The sequence below is a fragment of the Aulonocara sp. 'chitande type north' Nkhata Bay genome, linkage group LG14, assembly GCF_057382095.1.
Source record: "Aulonocara sp. 'chitande type north' Nkhata Bay isolate Kocher_YH1m ecotype deep benthic linkage group LG14, A_spYH_male_GT1.1, whole genome shotgun sequence".
Classification (NCBI taxonomy): Eukaryota; Metazoa; Chordata; class Actinopteri; order Cichliformes; family Cichlidae; genus Aulonocara; species Aulonocara sp. 'chitande type north' Nkhata Bay.
The window spans coordinates 14,703,124-14,728,552 of record NC_141357.1 but is presented as its reverse complement, the minus strand read 5'-3'; the positions used below and the strand labels follow the sequence as shown (position 1 = coordinate 14,728,552).

Here is a 25,429-nt window from a genome sequence, read left to right as displayed (position 1 = left end):
CCACCTAGAAGTAAGTCGCTTATTTGTGATGCCCTGAACTGCACCAATTTCCTGTCACAGTGTAGCCACAGTCTTAAACACACCTTGATTTATTGTGTGTTCCATTCTAAATGGAACACCTTGCTACAACAGCTACGACTTGAAGCTAATCTTAGCTATTAGCCTTACACCATACTACAATAGCTCAAACTTGAAACTAGTCTTAGCTGTCAGTCTTATACTTTGCTTCAATAACTGAGACTTGAAACTAACCTTAGGTATTAGTCTTATACCTTACTATAATAGCTAAGAGATGCACTAGTTTTAGCTAACAGTTTCAAAGAGATTGGAGACATTGTTTACTGAGGTTAAAGTGCTCATGGACTTCTTTAAAGTGGGGGTACTTTGGAGGCAAAAAAGGGAGGCTTTAAATAGCCTGAAGCTATTTCCATCTTTTACATAGTCCACACTCATGATTGACCAACTTTGCTGATGCTGGGAGTGCACTAGTTGGCTGTATTCAGCTGTGTGCCAAGATTGTGCAATATCTCACAATCCTGTTGCTGTTGAATGCAGGACTTCTCAGGTGCATCCCGCTCCTTGTCCCGAATTCAGTTCATCGATCTTGCTTGGTCATCAGTTGGCCACGGGTCCGAGGAGGAATATGGCTTCTTGTTTGACAGCGTGGTTCTCAGTCAGCAGCGCAGTGGCCTCCTCCTGGACAGCGACACCTCAAAGGAGAAAGAGTGCATTGACTGGGGAGGCCTGTGCTCATTTCTGCTGATGGAGCTTTCCAATAAATTAAAGAACAGCAAAACTGTTAGTGCGCCTTGCTGGAAGCCACCACGCACCCTCACCTGTCCACATCGAGACCCTGTTCAAAAGGTAAAAGGTCCTTTAACCTAGTAGAGACTTACATGAAGAAAAGTCATAGCATGTTGCCTTTTCCCCCTTTTCTTCCCCCCCCCCCAAACCAATGACCCTCTGCATGTTATCTGAAAACATTTTGACATTGGCAGTCTAGGGAATCCAAAACTCTGCTGACTGGATGGAATTGCACATTATTAAACATTGTGGAAGGAAACGTTCAAAAAGTATTAGGGTCTTGCTCATCAAAATGGCTGACTCCTTTGGAGATAAATGGCTCTGGACTCCTTTAACATCTATCAATTAATATGTAAATGAAGCAGCCGGTATGAAGTCCCCACCGCTTTGGATAAAGTGACGGCTCATCACTTTAATCTTTCAATCCCGAGGATGTCGAAATGTCAGACTGTTGTGTCAGTTGTTCTCCAAGTGCCTGGAAGGTTTGACAGCCTTAAAGAGGCAGAGTATTGTTGCTTAGATAGCTTTCATTTCTGACCATTACTCCACTAGTTAAGTATCAAATAGAGAATATGGAAACAATGTACTGTATCTATAACCCTGGCAAATTTGTAGCAAAGCAGGAAGTGGTTACTAATGGTGACAAATCCACCAACAGCTTGCAGCTTTTGCATTTTTTTTTGTACACATTTCACTCAGGGCTTGTTGAAGACCAAAACTGAGCTAAAAGGAGTGAATTCTGGACTTGTATTCATTAAATGGTAACACCAAATATTAATATTTGCTTTATGTCTGCTACAATTGTAGACCAAACTGTTGGGCAGTGCAACTTAAGAAAACACAAGCAAATAGAAAAATGCTGCAAAAGAACATTAAATGTTAAATAAAATACAGCAGAAGCTCTCTATCTGTGAGCTTCTGCTATCTATGTCTGTCTGTCTATAATGGAAGTGATTTTGAGGAGACGATAATGTGATGGAAGAGCCTCAGTAAACATGTAATATTATTTTCATGTTACATTACATTACATTGGTAAATGGCCTGTATTTATATAGCGCTTTTACTAGTCCCTAAGGACCCCAAAGCACTTTACATATCCAGTCATCCATCCACCCATTCACGCACCCATTCACACACTGGTGATGGCAAGCTACATTGTAGCCACAGCCACCCTGGGGCGCACTGACAGAGGCGAGGCTGCCGGACACTGGCGCCACCGGGCCCTCTGACCACCACCAGTAGGCAATGGGTGAAGTGTCTTGCCCAAGGACACAACGACCGAGACTGTCCGAGCCGGGGCTCGAACCGGCAACCTTCCGATTACAAGGCGAACTCCCAACTCCCAACTCTTGAGCCACGATCGCCCCGCCCCATTGCAGTATTACATGGATCATACAGTTAGAACACACATTATCTTGCATCTTTTTCTTCCTCAAAGTCACTTCTAGAGCTGCTCTGTCATGTAATTGTCTCCCAAAATCACTTCTGGTGTTTGATATTTCACATAACTCTGATGAGCCAGAGCAACACAACAGCTTTAATAGCAAAGATACCTGCCTATAGCATGGTTCTAAGACTATAAGTACCCCTTGGTGCCAGTATTGTGAGGTTTTAGTAATACAAGCACATCCCCGAGACCTTGTGGACAGTCTGTCCCTCATTTGACCACTCAGTGCTGCTAACCAGCAGCACCCCACAGAACATGCTATTTCTGAAATGCTTGTCCTCATCAGAGTTCCCCAGGGATTTGCACCTGCCCATTTTACATGGTCCTATATTATTTGTTTCATCTACCACCATTTCTTCCTGAACGTTGCTTTTCCCTATTACAAGCTAAATGGGAATCTATTGCATACACTGAAATACTTACTAAAGTATACCATATACTGTTAAGTATAAAAGTTATTTTGTTGCCATTTAGCAGTTACAGGTTCACCGACACTTCATTGGGTACATACTTCAAATTGAATAACAGTTTTTGTCTTCCAGCTTTTAAAGCAACGAAAAAGCTGCTAAAAGAGCCCCAAAATGATAGCCCTTCGCTCGCACTACAGATAAACGCATTGTATCAGTTACTCACCAGCTGTATATCAATATGTAATTATAATAATTATGGAAAAATGACATGCGAATCTGGGAGATCTTACAAAGGTACACTGTGAAAAGGGAGAAGACAGCAATTACGTTGCAGAACATCTGACCTCTTACCTCTGCGGTGAAATTTTAATAAACTACCTTTCATCAAAGATCTACTTTGTCTCTTGCTCATTAGATGCAGTCAGCTTCAAGCTTTTTAAAATGAATTAATTTATTTTTTACAGCTCCAAGTTTTGGTAACCCAATAACTCCTGTAATGATTAATTCTCAATTTTATTAGATTCAGCACAGAACGGCTCCTTTTATTCACCTGTATCCAATGAGTGGAAGATTTAGTAGGGGCTCATTTTTAGAGAACTTATATTAGGGTAGTTCTGCGGTTATAAAGTAGCTAGCAAGAAGAGGAAAATTCAAGCCATAATTAATATTTTAAATTGGTTTTTAAAAGCTGTCTCCTCAGGTTTTAATAAATAACGCCACTCTCTAATGTAGCAAGCTTCATTGGGGCATAAAGCTAAAGGCTGGTGTTACGGGGAAGTGTGAATTGTAGTCTTTCTGTGGATATTTTCTTTAAATGTTTTGCTTGTAATAACCTCTGGCCTCCTCAGGTGCTGTACCTGCAGAGTTCAGGTCAGTATCTCACTGTGAGTAAAGGAGGAAACGTAGGACTGCGGGATGCGGAGGACATGTCCCTTCTGCACACTCATCGACTGCAGAACAGCACAGTCGCACCCAAGGACCTCTGGGTCACAGATGTGGTGCTGATGCAAAACGTCGACAAGGTGAACCTATCAACATACTGAGAGATGCATACCTAACTATTAATCAGTCCTCTCATCGATTACTGCTGCATCGTGGCTCCTGAAGCGTAGTTCAAGAAATATTATTCAAAGAAATGGATTTATAATTTAATAACTGATAAGTAGCCTCATTTAATGGAGCAGATATTGTATGGCACAGAGATAAACAAATACTCCACTCAATTAATGAATTATTGATCTGTGGCTTTGGTTAATTGCGTTTCAGACACAAAGCTGGTGCATAAAGATCAGAAAGTAAACATACATTTTTTAGTAATAACACCATCAATAATTGATTGTAAGTTTTAATTGGCATTTCTTTAAACGACAGATTTATGGATGCCATATTCTGTATTGTATAACCGCGTTGAATAATACATGAGGATTTTTTCCCCCCATTGTGCATTAATTAACAGTTTGGCAAACTGCTAAATCCTTGTTATATAATAGGGACAGGTTGCATGTCTCCATGTTTCTGTGTTTTCTAACAAACTCCATTTTCTTTAGTCTCAGATAGCTGTGGCTTTCACAAGTAAAGAGGTGTGTTTCTATGACTTCGTGTGTGAAAAGACCTTCAGCTGCAAGTGTAAACTCCAGGTAACAAGGAGATTTTTTTTAGTGTTTTGTGTTATTTTCATTTTACCATCAGCTTGATTCCATTGCATTATTAAGAACATAAGAACTGGCAATATATCTCATATATTCTTATCTACTCTAGGGCTTGAACTTTACTCCTTGGTGTCTAGACTACTGGGTAGATCCCTGTAACCCTGACCAGGCTGTTCTCACTATAGGAGACATTGGAGGACGGGTAATACACACATACAAAGAAAAGCAAATGATTGAGAAGAAAAAGAACTTAATTCAGTTTTATTTATATGCCACCAAATCGCAAGCAGTCGCTTCAAGTTACTTTATATTGTAAGGCAAAGACCCTACAATAATCCACAGAAGATATGAGCAAGAACTTGGCGTCAGTGGGAAGCAAAAAAAACCCCTTTTAACAGGAAGAAACCACCAGCAGAACCAGGCCCAGGGAGGGGCACCCATCTGCTGCAACGGAGGAGAAATTTATAACTAATGAGTAAATGCAGAGTGTTGTAGAAACACATGGAGCGTGAAAAAGAAACACCCCAGCCGCTTATAGCAGCATAGCTAGTGGAAGATTCAGGGTCCAGCTCTAACTGTATGCTTTATTAAAAATGAAAGTTTTAAGCCTAATCTCAAATGTAGAAAGGGTGTCTGTCTCCCAAATCCAAACCGGGATCTGGTTCCACAGAAGAGGGGCCTTAAAGCTGAAGGCTCTGGCTCCCATTCTACTTTTACATATCCTGCTGTCTGAGAGAAAAAGTGCTCTAATGGGGTGATTCAGGCACCAGGCCTTTCACATAAGATGGGGGCTGATTATTCAAGACCTTGTATGTGATGAGAAGGATTTGAAATTTGATTCTGGATTTAACAGCGAGCCAATGAAGAGAAACCAATATGGTAGAAATATGTTTCTTTCTTTTTAGTCCCTGCCAGTACTCTTTAGATCAACTGAAGGCTTTTTTAGGGAGTTTTTAGGACATCTTGATAATAATGAATTACAGTAGTCTAGCCTAGAAGTAGTAAATGCATGAACTAGTTTACTAAAGAACAAGAGAGGAAGGCGTTATCCTCATTATCCACATATGTGTTCATTATGTTACTATAGGTTCAGGCTGCTATGGGACTTTGTGTGATGCAATGAGCACTTATGCTCCACTTGCCTCTTTTCTCTCCCTATTTATAAACCACTGCAGCATGTCATTAAATCCTTGTCTTGTCTCTCCCTTAGTCTGTTTTGTCCTGCCTCCATATGCTCTCTTTCTTCTCTTTCTCTTTCCCCTCACCCCCAACCGCTGATGGCAGATGGCTGATCCTCTGCGAGCCTGGTTCTGCTGGAGGCTTCTTCCTGTTAAAAAGTCATTTTTCCTCCCCACTGTCGCAAAGTGACCCCCTATGAGCTAAAGAATGTAAGGTGAATGTAAGCGCCTGTTGTTGTGATTTGGCGCTACATAAATAAATCTGAATCGAACAGGTCCACTGCTCAACGACTGTGAGTGTCTGTGTATATTCCCAGGTCAGCGCTTTATATTTCACCTCAGCCCAGATCTTCCTGTTTGAGAGATTCAGTCTGAGGACAGACTCTGACTCAGCAGACATCATCCTTTGGGATGATCTGGCCAAAGGCAAGCATCGCTCCTGTTACACCGTGACACACCAAGCACACGCGCCTGGCTGGGTTAGAAAAGGTAGAAAGTACACACACACACACACACACGCGCGCACACGCACGCACGCACGCGCACACACACACACACACAAACCATCAAAGAGACATAAGCATACTAACAAACCCCTCTCTCTTTAATTATAGCCTAACATTCTTGTAAAAGTTCATGTCTTTCTTGCAGCTGTAGTTTCTCTTTTGTTGTCTTGTCCCAGTGAAAACTCCTCTGTTTGCACATCTGCTATTTCATATGGTATGCAAAAGAAGGAGCCAGCTGAAATAGCCTGCATGAGCAGCGATAATCAGAACCCAAATGCTTCTGTTTGTCATTCCTGTGCACAACTGTATTCAGCCTCAGGTTAAAAAAAAAAAAAGCAGCTCTCCAGTATCAGGTCAGAATGAAATCAGGAGTATATCCGATAGAAACAACACATTCTGGGTGTCAGACCTACTTAACACACCCACGCAAACACAGACACACACACTTTCAGCGTGGGTAACAAAGAGGTCGCTTAGTTTTATCTCGATTGCATCATTTGGACAGAGGCTCTCTGAAGAGTTATTGGGCTGTTTGATAATGATTCAGCCGAGACAACGCTCTGAGGCTGGATTCGCTGAAAAGGGGGGGGGGGGGGGGGGGGGAATCCTGATAAAAGCGAAAACAAGAATAAAGCACGTTTAAATAAGCTCAATAAATGGGGAAAAAGGAATAACAAAGAATGGGGAAACAAAGGATACAATGGCGAAACATTAAAAGCTTTAGTTAAATGAAAATTTTACAATCTGTGTGTGCACATGCACGTGAATCGGCAAGAGCACGCTTGTTTGTGTGTGGGCGTGTGTGTCGTCATTTCTGACTGTAAATAAAGGCAGCCCGCGTGAATGCATGTGCGTGTGTGTTTGCATACCTCTGGGGTGCTGGTTCTTTTTCTTTTGAAGTTTCCCACCCTGCAGTATGAGTGGGCTGTGTACCATTAGACATGCCTGGTTATCCAGACCTCCAAACCTTCAGGCTCATGGGCCACCAGAGAGAGGAGGAGAGGAAGGAGAAAGAGACAGCGGTGGATCAGTGAGGGGAAATTGAGAGCAAATTAGGAGGAAATTGGGATGGACAACAGTCCTATAAGGACAAAGAATGAGAGGTGCAAGGAAGGGGTGTGTTAGTGATGGAGAGAGCGTGTAGGTAACATAAAAATCTCCCATAACGTGCAGCGATTTATTGCACAACACGAGAGGTTTGCTTTGATATAAACACACAATGACTCCTGCTGTTTCTGTGTTATTTCCAATCTCAGCAGTGAAAGTGCGAGAATAGCTGAGGCACCGGCTAAGGAAGCAGATGTTCTGTATCTGAGTCTGCATCACAACTAGTTTGATGAGCTGTGCTTGTCAATGAATAAGAGAAGGGATCATTAATCAATGATGAGTCACAACGCGCTGTCTGAAAATCCACTAATCTCTTAAATTCACGGAGCGGAGCAAAGATGGGAATGCGTGAAGTGTATTCAGATATAATTATTTGCCCCAAGCTCTCCAGCCAGTGTTTGACCTACGACTTGTCACATGCCATCTCAAAACCAGCCCTTAGCTTGTGCAGGCTTTGAAAGTTAAGCAGCCTCTAATAGAGACATGTGGCAACCAATTTAGCTGGTCTCAATCAAAGTCTTAATTGAGATAGATGGTGATGCAAGATCCATTACGTTTTCTGTAATACCAGTGAGCAAATCATAACCGCCTAATTCTATGCTATATTGAGCTCCTGAGAATTGGTCGGTTTACTATACGGCTGCGGTCATTGCACATTTAGCGCAACCGTTTCAGAGAGTGGATGGATATCCTTTGGAGCCGTGCTAGTGAGAGCATTTTGGCATCAGCAAGGAGAAGGATATAATTTGAGGAAATGAAAGAAGATGAGCAGTGTGTCATCATCAAAATATGTTGCAATGTTGTTTTTATATTGAATTTGTCAAGTTTGAAACTAATTTAGTCACTCTGCCAGTAACTTTTGCTGTTTACACAGGAAGGCAGCAGCTATTGTTTAGGATTATTTTCTTCTCTTGAAATTAGCTTGTAGATAAAAAGCCTATTGCTGTGTTTGTACAAGCCATACAGCTTTTCCTTTATGATGAAACCAGTTGTAGTTATTGTGGATTGGAAGACGATGACAAATAAGCAGCTCCTAATGCTAAAGCAGAAATTTACAATGACATAAACTGCAGAAATGTTAATATAATGTTATACTATCTACTTGCTTTTTTCTGGATGGAGTCAAGCTAACTACAGTATGCCACTTCTGATTTACTTTCACTTTTCTGACTATTATGCCTCTTGCAGTGCGTTACCTGGGCTCACTTGAGGCCTTTGTGTCGTGCAGCATCGCACCACAGAGCAGCATCGTGATTGGCTGGAGGGAAAAGGAAAGCACGAGCCTACGAATCACTTCTTACTCTACAAAGGACGGTGTGTGGGACGTCGACTTCCATATTGGACTCGGCCTGTTAGGTGGGTCCAAACGAAGTGGCTGTACAACATAAAGTATGATGACATAGAGTCATGGTAAAATGTAATTTTCAAGGTTTTAGGTATTACGACATGATAAAAATAATTTGGTCCTTACTACGAATTGAAATTTGGCAAATGCAACCTCAGATGAAGACTCTGACATTATTTATTTCACAAAAACTGAGATAAAATGCAGAAGTATGTAAAAAAAACTATGTGCTCCTCATGATTCAAAACATCACTGTTCTGGATGACGAGCTTTAGCTGTCAGACAGATGGCCTCACATGTGACTCTAATATGTTAGTATTCAGTTCATTGTCCACTCAATGATCCTAAGGTCCTGTGACTGCAAAACAAGCTCAGATCATCAGCTCTCCACCACCGTGCTCGACATTAAGTATGCTTGCGTTCATGGCGCTGTGCATTATGGCCAAAACCTTCTGCTTTTACATGCAAATGGTCACTTAATCAAGTACATTTGATTATTAGCACCTGGCTGCTAATTACCTTCTTAATTCCTATGGAAGCAGTAAGGTTGTACACAGTGTAATATGTCATATTTTGTCATTTTGTCTGTTGTTGTTCATTTAAGGCTGTATTAACCTCAGATTATATTTAGCTACCTTTTTATTATGCCTGATAGAACCTTGAATGAAAGAGGCTGCACTTTGTTTTTACCATGAGTGTATATGAATCATATTTATTGATTGATTGATTGATTGAACCTTTATTTTGAACATGTTGAAAAAGTATAAAAAAAAAAAAAAATAAAAAAAAATAAAAAAAAATAGAATTAAAAGAGACAAATGAACAAAGCAAACAAAAGGAAAACGAGCAACCACAACTCCAAATAACGTCCATGTTCAAAAAGGAGCAGGAAGAAGCATAAGCTTATTTAATCCCACCCCTTTTCCACTATCTAGTATCAATAGACTACAGAAATACCTCCTTGTAATTACATTATATGTTATGTGTAATTTTTTTTTTTTTTTTTTTTTTTAATATATACACATATATGTTTCTATCTATCCATACCTACGTATATACACACATATGCACATATACACATTTTCAATAACCCCATTAACACCTGAAGGATACACAACCTACAATTACATATATATATATACATACATACATATACACATACATATATACCCATACCAACAAACCCGTGCATGCGCACACACATGAAAATATTAGACAAGAACACCCTATCAAATCTCTACCTTTTCCCTGTACCCTGTAAAAACCATATCCTTAAACCGCTTTTTAAACTGCGCCATGCTTGGACATTGCTTCATATCTTTACTTAGTCTGTTCCACAGCTTCACTCCACACACAGAGATGCAAAAACTTTTTAATGTTGTACGGATACGAGGATGTTTTAAATTTAATTCCCCCCTCAAATTGTATCCCCGTTCCCTTTTAGAAAACATTTTTAGAATATTGTCAGGAAGCAGGTTATTTATTGCTTTATATATAATTTGTGCTGTGAGAAAATGAACCAGATCTGTGAATTTTAGAATTTTTGATTTTAAGAATAGTGGATTTGTATGATCTCTGTAACCAGTTTTATGGATTATCCTTATGGCCCTTTTTTGTAATATAAAGATTGATGATAGCGAACATTTGTAAGTATTGCCCCAAACCTCTGCACAGTAATTCAAATACGGTGCAATCAGGGAACAATAGAGAATGTGGAGTGATTTGTGGTCCAGAATGTGTTTTACTTTACTCAAGATTGAGACACTTCTTGAAATTTTGTTATGTATATGATTTATATGAGACTTCCAGTTTAATTTATCATCTATAATCACACCAAGAAACTTATGTTCAAGTACTCTTTCAATTTCCACACCATCTACATGAATCTGCACTTGTGCATTTCTAAGGGAATTCCCAAATAAGATAATTTTAGTTTTACTTAGATTTAGCGATAGTTTGTTCCTGTTAAACCATTTTTAAATTTTGCACATTTCTGAAGTAATTGTATCCAGCAGCTCCTTTAGATTCCCCCCAGAACAAAAAATATTTGTGTCATCTGCAAATAATACTAATTTTAATATATCAGATGCCTTACAAATATCATTTATATAAATAATAAATAATTTTGGACCCAGTACAGAGCCTTGTGGAACACCACAAGCAATGTCCAAGCATGATGAGGAATGGACACCCAGCTTCACAAATTGTTTCCGGTCACTTAAATAATTTTTCACCCATTGCAGTACAACCCCCCTAATCCCATACCGTTCCAGTTTATTAATTAATATGTCATGATTGATTGTGTCGAATGCTTTCTTGAGATCCAGAAATACTCCAGCTGCATACTGTTTCTGATCTATAGCATTCGTAATCTCCTCAATTGATTCGATTAATGCCAGAGATGTTGATCTTTTTGATCTGAATCCATATTGACTGTCAGAGAGTAATTTATATTTATCTAAGAATTTGTCTAATCGTTTATTAAACAGGTTTTCTAGGATTTTGGAGAATTGTGGTAGTAAAGAAACAGGCCTGTAATTTGTGAAGTGGCGTCTATCCCCGGTTTTATACAGCGGCACAACTTTAGCTATTTTCATTTTGTTTGGCACTTTTCCCGTCTGAAATGATAAGTTGCAAAATGTTAGAGGTCCTACAATTCCTTCAATGACCTTCTTGACGATTTTCATGTCAATATCATTACAATCAGTGGATGTTTTATATTTACACATGTGTACAATGTCAATTATTTCTTTTTCCTCCACTGATGTGAGGAACATTGAGTTAGGGTTCCTATCAATCAGGTTTTCACTACATTCTACTGATGGCAGTGACTCAGGAATTTGTTCTGCCAGTTTTGGTCCAATATTTACAAAATAATGATTAAAGCTGTTGACCTTATCAGCAGTGTTTTCCATAATATTGCCATTGTCGATAAAGTATTGTGGATAACTTTGTTGTCCAGAATTATTTTTAATGATACCGTTTAAAACATCCCATATTCCTTTCATATTATGTTTATTGTTGTTCAATATTTTACTATAATACTCCTTTCTACATACACGTATAATATTGGTCAACTTATTTTTGTATTTTTTATATTTATTTTCAGCTTCTTTTATTCACTTGAAGGTTTTCATTTCAGGTTTAACTTAGAGGTTTTACATAAAAAAAACATAAAAAAACCCAAAAAAAACCTCTAATGATTGTACACTATCTATTAAATGTCTAATGTACCATACCATGTGTTTCTAAATAATTGCAAAAACGTGAATGCTTTTACAGTTCTAAATCAATCAACTTAAATTTACTAACAATGCATCATCAAAACTGTCAAATGCCTCATTGAACAGTAAATTGGTTGTGGTGGTGGAGGGGGCTGGGAGCGGTATTGTTCCCTGGAAATAACTGCAATTAATCTCTCCGCTAATTTGGGAGCTGTTCAGACCTGGCACTGAAATGTCTCTTTTGATGATCAGTCAGTTCACCCTTGGGATTAAAATGCATCTTGAATGACCACCTGTAATTGGATCTCACTACCCCGCTCTGTATGCGAGTGAGCTTTACATAATTTCGATTTGCGAAGACTCGAGATCAAAGTCCGGCACAAGTCCATTTCTGAAACCTACGTTTGACCGGACCTGCTACCAGAATCAACATGCAGTTATCTCCAAGTCGGAATGCACTGAGATCTGACAGATTTTTGCATAAGGCTGTTGGCCAACTGTGCATGTAAATAAATAAATAGTGAGTAAACCTGTTTGTTTAATCACAGGTGGGCTCATGGTGGGGTGGATTTGACTTGGAGGGGACCCGTGCGGGCATTTGATCTTCATTTGCAAACAGAAGTCATGTAAATGATTATCTCCATATAGAGAGGAAAAGTCACCGGAAGACACTGGACATGCATTCTTATGCCAGGTGTGAACTAACATGCCTGGAGCTGTCCGCTTGTGTTAGGATCACAAAGAAGCCTGTTACTTCCAGGTCTGAATGGTGCCTCTGATTGGTTGTAGCCACAGCAGGTGTGGATCATCACGTCTTGCTGTGGAATCCTTACGTGACCTCTGAGCCGGTGTGCGCCCTTGGTGGACACACAAGCCCCGTCATTGCTGTCTGCTTCCTGCAGACCAAGCAACAACTCCTCAGCTACTCCAAAGATAAGGTAGGAGTGCCCTTCAGTGGGTGCGCAGACCCGCTACTAGTGCAGATAATGTAGAGATGAAGAGCCCCGTAATTGTAATATTAATTGTTATTCCTTGCTTTAATTACTGCAGACGAACGAGGTGTTGGGGACGAGCCTGTTTCACATTTTTCTTGCCACTGTCAGCTGGTGTTTCGTTTAAAGCCTTGTTTTATTTTCTGATGCAAAGAGGATGTTGGTGCTTCTGTTGCTTTTCCTCTCCCTGTTGTAGCACCGTGCATGTTTGCCTTCTCTTTGGCTTTTCTGAAGAGAATGAATATTTTAGAAGTGATTTATGTTCCATCTGCCTCTGCTCAAACACCATCTGCCACTGCAAGAAACTCTGAAGGCTTTACCTCAGTTCACTCTGAAAGAATTTCTGGAGCAGCGACAGGCATGTTGTTGCCGTTAGAAGCAATATGGCCACTAAAACTGCAACCAGAGGAGCAGTTCTTCATGGTGCAACGATGTATTTGCTTGGTAATCACTGAATAAAAGTTTTTTTGTAGGAGCGATAGCTTTTAGTGGCACTTTTCTTTTTTAGGAACATGTGGATATGTACCAAAATATCTGCCCTGAAGCACAGACACATAAGAGCCCTTATTATCCTTCCAGGTGCTCTGTCTGTGGGATGTGTCCAGCCAGCTGTGCACACACCGTCTGGCCGGTGTCTTTCCAAACATACAGGGGGACACACACCCCTTCCTGTTTCTCAATGAGGAGCGCCAGCACCTTGTGCTTTCATTCAACAGCCTGCTTCTCCTGCTGGAATCCAAGAGGGAGGAGAAGAAAACCAGTAGCCATGAACATCCTGTTACCTGTGTGCTGTATAACAGTCGGTTCAGACAGGTATGTCAGTGACATGGTCTTCTGTGACCTGCTGTTTTATTTCTTTGTGTTTCCACATGTACAATTAATACAATAGGTAAGTTCTCCAGTTCTTCTCACTCCTCTTAACAAGCTGTTTCCCACTGACGCGGCAGCAGACACCAAACATGTGAAAATGAGCACCTATTGTGCGACACTCGTGTTTTTCTTCCTCCTCTTGTTCCCATTATGTATTCTTCAGCGGTGGCTTAGCGCTAAAATAAGCGTGGAGAATGGATTGGTTATGTGAGCATCATTAAAGAATGCATTAGCGCCTTTGCTGTAGCATAACATGGATCAAACTCTCTCTGCAGGTAGTCAGCAGCGACTCTGCCTCCTCTGTGATCTTCTGGCTGACTGACACAGGACAAAAGGTCAAGCAGTTCCACCGTTGCCATGGTGATGCTGAGATCTCCACCATGGCCCTAGACGTTACGCAGACCCGACTGTTTACCGCGGGCGCCGACGGAGAGGTCAAAGTAGGTGGACAGGCGTACACACACACACACACACACACACACACACGGATTTGTACGGATATGAAGATGCACAGTACAGCTGCCGGCTAGTCCTCATGGAAATGTTAAAGCCTGAGTGAAATGCAAAATTAAAGTGTGAATTAATGTGGAGTAGCAGCTTTTTAGGACAATGTTTCTAGGAAATTGTTGTATTTACTCCTGATATGGGCACTACAAAATAGATGTGTGCAGCTGCAAACCAGCATGGTTACATTTACATCAGCTGCGACTCACTGTGTTAGATTATTGTGTGATTAACTGTTGGCTAATGGCCAAACGTGGATTTGAAGGGACAACACCAGCTTTTTGACAAACTGGCACAAATTTCCCCCCGAAAATGGTAAAATGGTTGGTGTTTGTGTCTAATGGGTCTAAAGGTACTTGCCAATTTCCCCACTGGATCACTGTGAATTCAAATAGTGTTTTTTCTCAGGTGCTGGAGACTATCAGAGGTGATTATCAGATGATATATGTTGTAAGACAAACAATATTCCTAAGAATTTAGATTTAGCAATATCATTTAGTGTTCCCATTTGTATCTCTAGCTGTGTCAAGCTGATGTGGGTGCTTTATGGCAATGCTGAATATTTTTCAGTGTGAGGAAGAATATTTTTTGTTTGCTGTATTGTTATTTTATCACTTTACAATATTAATTTTTTTTTTACAAGTTTATATCTTCATTAATATGAAATAATACTTTATTTTGTATCGCCTTAACTTCCGTCAGCAATAACACTGTGTTTTGAGTTCATTCCTGCCTCCGTGAGCTTGCGTTTGGGTCCTCATCCTGCCTGCACACAGCCTAATCATGACAGAATCAAATCTTACTGATCTCATTTACATTTTTCAGGGTTTGCAGGATATGCTATAATGTGTAATCCTGCCTCTGTACACCGCCACAGTGAATAAAACATCAAAAAAATCCAGATGTGATTGAAATTCAAGGGGTTTGACCAACATTTTGTTTTACCAATTTGGGACAGTTAATGCTGTTAATACATAAACAGTAGCTCGAAGGTAACTGGACAATCTAACGTAATTTTAACTGGAAGTATTATTTTTAAGAGTTGGATGAAAATCCTTTGCAGTCGATGACTGCCTGATGTCTAGAACGTGGACGTGAACAAATGCTACGTTTGCTCCCTTGAGTCGCTCTGCCGGTCCACCTTCAGTTGCTGCTTGTTTGTGGGTCTCTCTGCATTCATGTTTTTATTCAGTAACTGAAAAGCTGCATTGCTGGGTTTAGATCAGGTGACTGATATATCCTGTTTCTTTTGTCTTGAGAAACTCTTGGGTGACTTTCAAGGTATGCAATGAGTCATTATCCATTTACACTGTGAAACTCTGATCAGTTATACAGTGTTTGGCTGAATCTGAGCAGAAAGTATAGTCCTGTACACTTCACACAGTTAACACTCACATCAATAAACACTAGTGACTGGGTTCCACTGGCAGCCGACATCTTAACAGAGCTGACAGGCAGTCGTGCCTCTCTGAGAGAGATCACAACTTGGTTAAATGCTGTGAAATTGTTTTATTTAACCATGGAAATAATTCTGTCATCATGCACTTTATGTGTCTTCTGTGGTCTGTCAGGCCTTTTTGGTGTTGCTGAGCATTCTTCCACTTAAGAATGAACCATGTTGTTGATTTAATCCTTCCTAAAGTTTTTGCTGAATGATTTTTTGGGCCCTGCGACAGACTGGCAACCTGTCCAGGGTGTACCCCGCCTCTTGCCCTGTGACAGCTGGGATAGGCTCCAGCGCCCCCCGTGACCCTGAAAAGGATAAGCGGAAGCGCCAGCCGGACATAAGAATTATTAATGAGGGCTGGGGAATCAAGTTTGCTCAGACCCGAGAGCAGATTGTGCACCTCATTAAAGAAAACAGGCAAAAAAGTGCAGAACTAAAAGAAATGACCAACCAGCTCCACGACAAGAAAACGATGAGTGATAAGATACAACGGGATCTCCAATACATGGACCGAAAAAATCGGCTCCTCCAAAGACAGCTCCATGAAGCTGTGGAAGAAAAGAATAAATTCCTCCAACAGAAGGAAGAGCATGACAAAAAGCAACGAGACATGCAGCACGAACTGAAGAGCATGCAGGAAAAATACCGAATGCTGAAAGAAAGCCTGGATGAAACACTGTGCCAAAATAAAGACCTTCTTCAACAGAAAGAGCAACAACAAGAAAGACTGAAAGAAGGAAAACGCATCGTCCAGGACTTTGAGTCTAAAAATCTAAAACTGCAAGAGTTTTGTAATCAGCTGGAGGACAGCAACTAAAGTGGAAGAAGAAAAGGACAAACTGGAGAAACGGTGGGTGCTCACAGATGCAGAAAAGGATCGATCAGATAGCGAGAAACAATTCTGAGCTCGTTAAGGGGATTTTGGTGGAATTCAATAACTTGAAGCGTGAAAACACTCAAATGCAGGCGCAAAAACAACAACAAGACAAAATACATGAAGACCTGCAGCTCACGCTCCAAGAAATCCAGAAAAGAAACGAGCAGTTAGAAGACAAGCACAAAGAGGTCCAACAGAGAAATGCAGACATGCACAAGGACAAGCTGATACAGGAGGCAACATCCAAACAACTCAAAGACAAGCTTGAAGAAGAACAAGCAACATTGGAAGAGGTGGAACAAAGATGTGAGAAACTTGAAGAACAAAACGCAGTAACCATCGATGAGCTGAGAAATCTCATCCTGGGAAAAAAAGCGCTCGTGGAAAAGTGCATGAAAAAAAAGAAAAATGGTTCCGCTTGTTCCAGAGGAGAGACGCTACTGCTTCCTCACCTGATGCAGCCTCGTCTTGCTCCACCTCTGTTAACCCCCCCAACCAGTCCCGGCAGTTGACTGTCCCCTCCTGAGCCTGGTTCTGCCGGAGGTTTCTGCCCGTTTAAAGACAGTTTTTCCTCCCCACTCTCGCCAAGTGCTTGCTCAGAGGGGATTGTTGGGGTTTTCTCTCCTCTACCTTTTTTCTTCATTTACTTGCTTGTTTAACTTTTTTTCAACTTATCTAAATAATAAACCAATTAAATTTATCCTTCGAGTATTTTTCATCTCATCTTTACAGAATTTTTCCAAAACATTTTCAAACATTCAGATCTGTCTTTTATTTTCTTCTTGAAACCTCATAAATGTTGAACTTAAAAACCCGGAATATGGTTTGAAACATTGTTTCAGCTGAAAGTGGCACAACATGCTTGAGTGTGTGTGTGTCAGGGTATCACTAGTTAGGTCATCATGTTTAGACTCATTCACTCCAAAATTATTTAGGCCAAATCTTTAAAACAGTGTCATTTCATACACATTTTCAATTGACTTCAATCGCACAAATGCAGAAATAATTATTTGCAGTATCTTATTTATTATGAGAATGTCATGACTGATCATTTGTACCTACACCACCAAAAATGGGGGCAAAAGGAAGGAGATCATGTTTAATCGGTTATAAGAAAAGGTTAGAAATATAAGTGCTGACATGAGCAGTGTCCACAGAAACCTCTGAATCTCAGCTCAAAGCTCAAATAAACCATTTCTAATAATAATATGAAACTAAACTGGGAAGTCATAAAGGAACTGACTCACGAGGAAACACATGGAGGGGCACACAGTCATGAGCGAGAACGCGACACAGAACTGAGGGAGACGCGGACATAAATACACAGAGGGTTAACGAAGGAAGTGGGAGCACACGGGGAACACAGCTGAAACAGATAATCGTAACGAGACAGGGAAGGAGTGAACACAACATGACGCATACTGACGAGAGACTGTCAAAGTAAAACAGGAAGTACACAGAGGTTCAGACAGGAGAGAGAGAGCACAGACATAACAGGCTGGGGAAAACATTGAATGAAACACAAGGAGGGGAGACGAGGGCTCACAGATACAGAGGGGCACACAGGGGGTAAAAGTCACAAGGGGAAATCAAATAAGGAACAACTTAACAGAGCAACCCAGGAACCATGGCCTAAATAAAGAACAAAATACAAAATTACATGAAAACTAACAATTCTGGGCCAACATGGCCCAGGACAGATTCGTTAGATCTAAATATTCATTTATGAGAAAAATCCGTTTTCTTACACTGTCGTTTGTCACTAGATCTCCTCAGGGCAGAATCCCGTCTTGCACAGTTTCTTCTTTGTTGGTAGTTTAAAGATCTTTTAGCTGGCAAGCCATTTCCTCATTTAGTAAGCTCTAGTTAAGTTTCAGTGTCTGGAAATAATGTTACAAATATTAATGTTGATATTTTACCAAATTGTAGTGGAATCATTTCAGTCAGACTAATCAGACTAGCACATATGTTTGAAATCCAGTTTTTACTACAAAAGTAACAGCTGTGAGAATCTCAAACATAATAACAAGTTTTAATCATTACTGAACATGTAATAAAAAGAGCTTATCATCCAGGAGTTTGAAGCACTTGTGAGCTTTGTTCAGTAGATTTCGCTCGTAGGAATTTCCGTTTTCTAAGTTATTTGCTTCCAGATGTTTGCAGTGGCATTATGTTTGGATCCCAAGCTGCCCCTGCTTCACACACAAAGGAGCTTCTGACTGAATTACAGCTATTTCTCATGTAATTTCAACTAATGGAAACTCTAATTCAAGATATCCATAATTACATTTCAGCTATAGAAAAGGAAACTCTGAGATATCATTAACATCATTTTGAATAGTTAGAATTACAGCTCAAGATGTCTACAACCTCATTCTGACTAGTTAACCCCTCATTTAAAACGTATAATGAGGAGAAGGCAGTTATCTCGAATTGAGGGGAATTAAATATATCTTCAGTCGGAATTGTAACTAATCAGAAATTAATTTTAGATATCCAAAATGGGAGTTTTTCCAAGTAGTAATTCCACTGCAGATTCAGCCCATATTCATTTTGGATTTGAAAAATGCAATTAAGAATATCTGAAAGAGAATGTGCAGTGCACTTAAATGGACACCATTTCTCCGAGAGACAACGACCTTTTTGATATCTGAAATGTTCTTTTTGGGCTCCGAAGAATTGAATGACAGATTTCTGCAATACACATCCAGTGTAGGTATTAAATGTGAAAACAGCTTGCCATATGTAGCATTCTGAGACTGTTTTTAATGACTTTGAGCTTACTGCAGTAGTTCTCTGCGAATAAATAAAATAATTATGCATTTTTGCAATCAATATAATCAACCACATCAGCTCTCTGACCCCATGAGACCTTGTGAGAATGCATCCATGTGCAAGTAGCGTCAGAAATACTTGCACCGCTGCTTGAAACAACCACACAAGTCATTCTCAGCAGAAGAAGCAGGGCCCCCCCTGGGCCAATTAGTAACACGATGCATCATCGCTCCAATTTTCATCAACAATGAACCCGTTGTGTAGCAGTTAGGGCCATTCCAAATGTGAAATTTTGACCTTTTAATTACAGTGTCCCCATTGAGCCAATCAGTGTTTCTTTGTGAAATTGCACAAACAAAGACGCAAAGTGCGTCATCGTGTAAAATTGGACACAGAAGAAGAAATGGTGCCTGAGCTGTGACGGGGGATTAAAGCCCTAATGTCATGTTGCCTTATCCCTCCTTGGGGGGAAAAATGACACTTTCAAAAGTAGAAAAACACACATTGGTTTTATTTATTTTTTAAATCCTTTTTTTAGACAAGAAAATAAAGCTGTAATTCCATTTCTAGTAAATTTCCTTAAGCAACATACACCCACTGGGCGCTTTGTTAGCTGCAGCTTCCCAGTACTGGGTTGCCTTCAGAGCTGCTTCAATGGCACAGATTCTGCAAGGTCCTGAAAACAGTCCTCAGGGATTTTGGTCCATGGACATGACAGCATCACACAGCTCATCCATGATGAGAATCTATTGTTCCATCACATCCCAAAAGTGCTCTATTGGATTAATCAGAATGCAGGATCAGAGGATCAGAAGATGGGTATGCTGTGGTCATAAAGGGCTGAACATGGTCACCAACAATATTCAGGTAGGCTGTGGTGTTTAAATTATGCCCAGCTGGTACTAAGGGGTGCAAAAATAAAATATCCCCACATGATTACATCACCACCCCCCACCTGAAGAGTTAAAACAAGGCAAGACGGAGCCATGGTTTCCTGTTGTTTACGGTAAATTCTGACTATACCATCGTAATTTTTCAGAAGAAATTGGATAAACATTGCCCGGTGGGAAGAGTTTCAATCTTCTGTTTCGGTGAGCCCGAGTTAACTGTAGCCTCGGTTTCCTACTCCTAGTTGTCAGGAGTGGCACCCGGTGTGATCTTCTGCTGCTGTAGCCCATCTGGTTCAAGGCTCAGCATGTTGTGCATTCAGAAATATACTAACTGGTTGTAACAAGTGGTTACAACAAGTATTTCTACCCAAAGCTGCCACTCACTGGATATTTTCTCATTTTGGGACCATTCTTTTTAAACTCTAGAGGTGGTTTTGCAGTTTCTGAAATACTCAGACCAGCCCACCTGGCATCAACAACAATGCTACATTCAGAGCCACTTAAATCCCCTTTCTTCCTCATTCTGATTCTCAGTTTGAACTCCTGCAGCTTGTCTTGACCATGGCTATATGTCTAAATGCACCGACTTGCTGTCTTGTGATTACATATTTGCATTAATGAGCAGTTGAGGGTGTACCAAAGACTTTAAAAACATTTCGTGTTGTCCAAATGCATTTAAGTGTTATTTTGGCTTCTTTTCAGGTGTGGGACTTTAACGGCCGCTGCCTTCACAGAATGAATGCCGGCCTGGGTCGTGCTGTCAGACTCTCTCAGGTGTTGTTGCTGAAGAGAAGCATACTGGTGATGGGCTGGGAAAGGTAGTCGTGTATATATTTAAGAGATGTTATTATTTTGATTATTGTTGTTTTGCTCATTTGTGTTTCATTTTAAACACTAAATCCATAATGTACAACACTGAACAACTGTGTGTAAAAATGACTGTGTGTGAAAGCATCTGCGTGTGTGTTTGTGTGTTTCTGTCCTTTCTTGCTCTGTCTGGCTGCCAAAAGCTCAGAGCCAACCAGACATCTGGACCCTAACAAGTCAAAACGCTCCAGGGCGCTCATATTTGCTTTACTATCACTACCTCATATTTGTGTGATAGTGTGTGTGTGTGTGTGTCTATTCTTTTTATACTCACATCACATCTGCTCTTCATCATCATCATCATTTCACACCCAGTGAGCTGAACTCAGCAGTGTGCTATCATCAAGTTATACGACTCGCTCTCTTTCTGTCTTTCCGTCTCATCGCCACATGCGCGCACACATCCCGACGCGCGCACGCACGCAGACACACTCTTTCTCGCTCTCTGGGGAGTCACAGTGGTAAAGAGAACATAGACGACAGATCAGCAGCAGTAAAAGAAAATGGTGCCGTTATGACTTTCATTACTCATATAATTTCCTGTTTCTTCGCATCAGCCTAGACCGCAGTTTAATCCATATAGCGCTGTGTCACATGGCATCCAATTCAAAGTCCTATCAGCTTCGGCTGCTCAAGCGATCTCACGCGGGTTGAAATATCCACATCCCACTGCTAGACATACTTCTCAGTTTGAAACCAAAGTGCATCATTATTTCATTTCACATGCAGCAGCAGCTCAACAATAAAAAGCAAAAGTTCTGTGATGAGAGAACAAAAAAGTAAAGAAGAAGAACTCATTGCAGGTGTGCTAAAAGTCCTCCTGAGATGATGAGTATTAAAGTGTTGCATATTCATGATATCCCCTGTGGCGCTGTAGTGTAAAGGAACTGCTTCCATGTTCATTACCAACACTGCCTTGATGCATTGCAGGTGTAAAGCAAAGTTTGAATGTGTTGCAGAGGAGGTATAATTTATGGAATAAATAGCTGATTAATGCAATGTTTCTTCAGACTACGGGGGGAAAAAAGCAATTTGATGGGGGCAGCATGGATGGCGAGGTTCAAAATTTGTAGTGAAATTAAATGAATATGATTTTTGTTGGGAAAATAAACAAATGAGTCTGCTAATGCTATAATGATTACCTTTAATGCACTCAAATTCAAGTTATTTCTTTTTTTTAAATGAGCAAAATAAAACTTTTTTCTTTGGGGGGTGGGGGTGGGACATAAGCCTGCTACAGTTCTGTGTAAAAGTCTTCGACCAATCGTCATATCTTTATATTTTCCTTCCAAGGAGTCACGCCTTATTGTAGCATTTTTAACGTGCGCAGTAGGTCTCCAGGTTAAGCCTCTTAACACTGACCTATGAATCATGCAATCATAAAAAGGGCACCGATCTCGAATACATGAACCACATAACAGACAACTTAGCAGAGGATACATTTTAAATGGTGTCTTTTGGCACTTTGTTGTTAGCAGCCTGTCGTAGAAGCACATTATTTGTTCCAATTTCCTTTGTTGAATCTATAGAAAATCCCAAAGATAACACAGTTCAACAGGCATAAAATAGGATTTTTGCACCAACGAGGTGATTCCCAAAGGACTATTAGCTGAAAATGACATATCTCAGCATGCTGTGATCTACACATGGCCCCGCATTGCACTGCTCCCTTCACCTCCAATTTAATCCATGCTGAGATTCTTTCCTTAAGTAATTTAAAGAAACTGGACAAGTAGAGGACAAAAGGAAGGCCTAGAGGGCCTAAAAATACTATGTACAGCAGATGAATATTATCTGAAAGTCATGTCTTTAAGAAATAGGAAAAAAAAAATCTGACAAAGGCCCAAAGAGATGCATTTGACCCTTTAGTTGATCCATTAACTGTTCACTGAAGCCTCATCAGAAACTATCTGGGTAGCTGTCAACAAGCCGTCTTAAGGAAGGGAAATGGGGACACAATGAAACACTGTCAGTCATGGATTGGCCTCTCCTGGAGCTGGACCTCAACATCACTGAAGCAGTGTGGATTCATCTTGACAGAGAGCAGAACAACAGGTAGCCGACATTCAAAGAAGACCTTCGAATGTCCTTCAAGAAGCCTGGAGAACTAGTCCTGAAGACTACAAGCTACAAGAAACCTGTCTATAAGAGTTCAGGTTGTGTTAAAGAATAAACGTTGTCATAACAAATACAGACTTTCAACATCTGAGATTTGTAAATTTGATTATTTTTTGCCTTATTTACTGTATTTCCATGTGTATTTGCTGCACCTATTTCCCAGCATAATATAAAAAAATGAGAGGTGACTGTTGGGTCTGCGCTTCTACAGGCCCTGCTGGTTTAGAGACTTATTCCCGTTAACAAAGCAAGACGAACAGCTCAACCGGTTTTCACATGCTAGCAAGGGGAATGGACGGCAGCAGTCCTCTGCCGTTGGTGTCAAGCGAGTCCAAAGAACCAGCTTCCCCTACAGCCTTTTATTTCTGTGACACACAGTTTACACAAACACTCATTGTAAACCCCCCTATAAAAGGTTAAAACACTCTGTGTGTGTGTGTGTGTGTGTGTGTGTGTGTGTGTGTGTGTGTGTGTGTGTGTGTGTGTTTGTGTTTGGGGGTGCGTTTGTGTGACCTCCTGCTCACCAAAATGGTCATAAAGGCAGGAAGTTTACTAAACAAGAAAACAGAACCTTCATGTGCCTATAATAAAACACTACAGCCTCCCCACCATTCAACAGGCTGGGGAGGGCAATAGAAACAGGAGAATGTCTTTGATCATACAGTTTGAACCAAGACTTACAAATTTAAGTACAATAATGGCAACATTTAACAATTTGACTCCAACAGTGACTCTATACTTTTACACAGTACTGTAACTACTGTGTAACTAACTAGCAAGTACTGTTGCTAGGGCTGCTCCGAACTGCCAGTGATACTGATGATCATTATAATAATAATTTAATATAACATGTATCCTGATTAACACATATGTTGCCTAAAGAAAGAGAATTAATAATGATGGTCCAGTGTGCATCTTATCTTAAAACTGTGTTGGAGTCATTTTTACACCATTTCCTTCCCTCTGTGTTTGTCCCTCTGTAGGAAGTTAACAGTTTTCCGCCTGCATTCCTTCTGGCAGTCTACTGTTGAGCCCTGTGAGTGGAAGGGGGGACTCCAGCATCGCGGTGCTGTACTGTGTGCCGCATTCCAGCCCCCACAGACTCTAGTGACAGGTGTGTGTTTGTACATGCAACGTAAATGTTTCTTTTACTCAGTAAAGTTTTGCAGTAACAGAAGCGTCATTAACAATGCATGTGTGCATTCATGCCTGTAGCTTTTGTTTGCACCTTTCCTTTTCGATTACGCTTTCACAGCTTATAAGAACGAGAGCTTGTGCAGAAGAGAGAGTTGGAAGAAAGGGGGAAAAAAACAAACACAGGCTAGGAAATTAAAATGAATCTGAGAAAACAGACTTTAGTTAACTGAAAAATAACTGGCTGCAGTTATCTGCTGATTAAAGTAAGTGGTGTTGTTATCAAAGGACTCAAGCTTCACGCTTCTCTGTCTCTGCTGGAAATGGCTGTGTGTGTGTTTTTTGTGTGTTTGTGCACATGTGAAGGTAGAAAGAGACTTAATAGAGCTCAGAATTCACAATCAAAGAACTGTTCTCTCTCTCTCTCTCTCTCTCTCTCTCTCTCTCTCTCTCTCTCTCTCTCTCTCTCTCTCTCTCTCTCTCTCTCTCTCACAGTATAAACACAACAAAACTCTACAATATAAGTAAAAAATGAAAAAGTGAAGTGAAAATACCCTAATTAGAAACTCCCCATGTGGCAGATACAGTAGACCTGCCAGGCCCTTTTAAGTCGGTGTTCTCCCCTGTTGGCCTTTGTTGGTGCAAACCACATTACTCAACAACAAGCACAACAGCTTCCATTTTCTCTGTTGTGGGCTGACATTTGCCTCCACCACAGACCGAAACCTTTAAATGTGAGAATGCCTTAATTTGCCATTTCCATCTTAATTAAATTTGCAATTAGAAGCAAGTAAACTGGAAAGGTCGTCAAGTATAATGAGGACAAAAAACCCTCACACGTGTTCCTGTCAGTACCGCAACTCACTAGAAAGTGAAGAAATCCCTGTATGTCTGTCTGCGCTCTGAGTGTGGAGGGGAGGGGCTTCAAACACAGACAGGTGACACAGGGACTCATAAACTGAGATGAAATGAAAGAAGTGTGTTTGTTTTTTTTAAGTGAAAAAACTAGAAATGCACAGATTGCACTTTTGATTGGCTGATTATGATTTTGTTTCACAAGTTTTTTCCACTTCAGATTGTCATATGAGACTGGCAGAGACTGACATCTAGCAGTTTGGAGGACCACATAATTTTACAAGCATAACCCTTTTTTCCCCTCGTGTGTGCTTTTCACTCGAGTGTTTCTCATAAAAAAACAGAAACTATCTTTTGAAAGCAGTTTTCCTTTATTGGTTAAATTGATCCTTTGCCCAATAAATCGCAATCTTCCAGGTTTGTGTCAGCA

At 40.5% G+C, this 25,429-nt stretch overlaps 1 protein-coding gene and 1 pseudogene across 1 annotated transcript in view; both read left to right on the top strand.

Annotated features, from left to right (window-relative positions):
• The first annotated feature begins 549 nt into the window (after positions 1-549).
• Positions 550-25,429, top strand: part of LOC147314286 (cilia- and flagella-associated protein 337-like) — a 39,662-nt gene continuing 14,782 nt past the window's right edge. The window contains exons 1-11 of the mRNA XM_086262788.1: positions 550-864; positions 3,510-3,683; positions 4,209-4,298; positions 4,420-4,512; positions 5,806-5,977; positions 8,290-8,457; positions 12,460-12,608; positions 13,242-13,475; positions 13,808-13,972; positions 20,728-20,843; positions 23,994-24,124. Of these exons, the coding sequence (XP_086118914.1) occupies positions 550-864; positions 3,510-3,683; positions 4,209-4,298; positions 4,420-4,512; positions 5,806-5,977; positions 8,290-8,457; positions 12,460-12,608; positions 13,242-13,475; positions 13,808-13,972; positions 20,728-20,843; positions 23,994-24,124 (1,807 nt within the window). The remainder of the gene's footprint in view (positions 865-3,509; positions 3,684-4,208; positions 4,299-4,419; positions 4,513-5,805; positions 5,978-8,289; positions 8,458-12,459; positions 12,609-13,241; positions 13,476-13,807; positions 13,973-20,727; positions 20,844-23,993; positions 24,125-25,429) is intronic.
• Positions 14,349-16,886, top strand: LOC147314287 (uncharacterized; annotated as a pseudogene).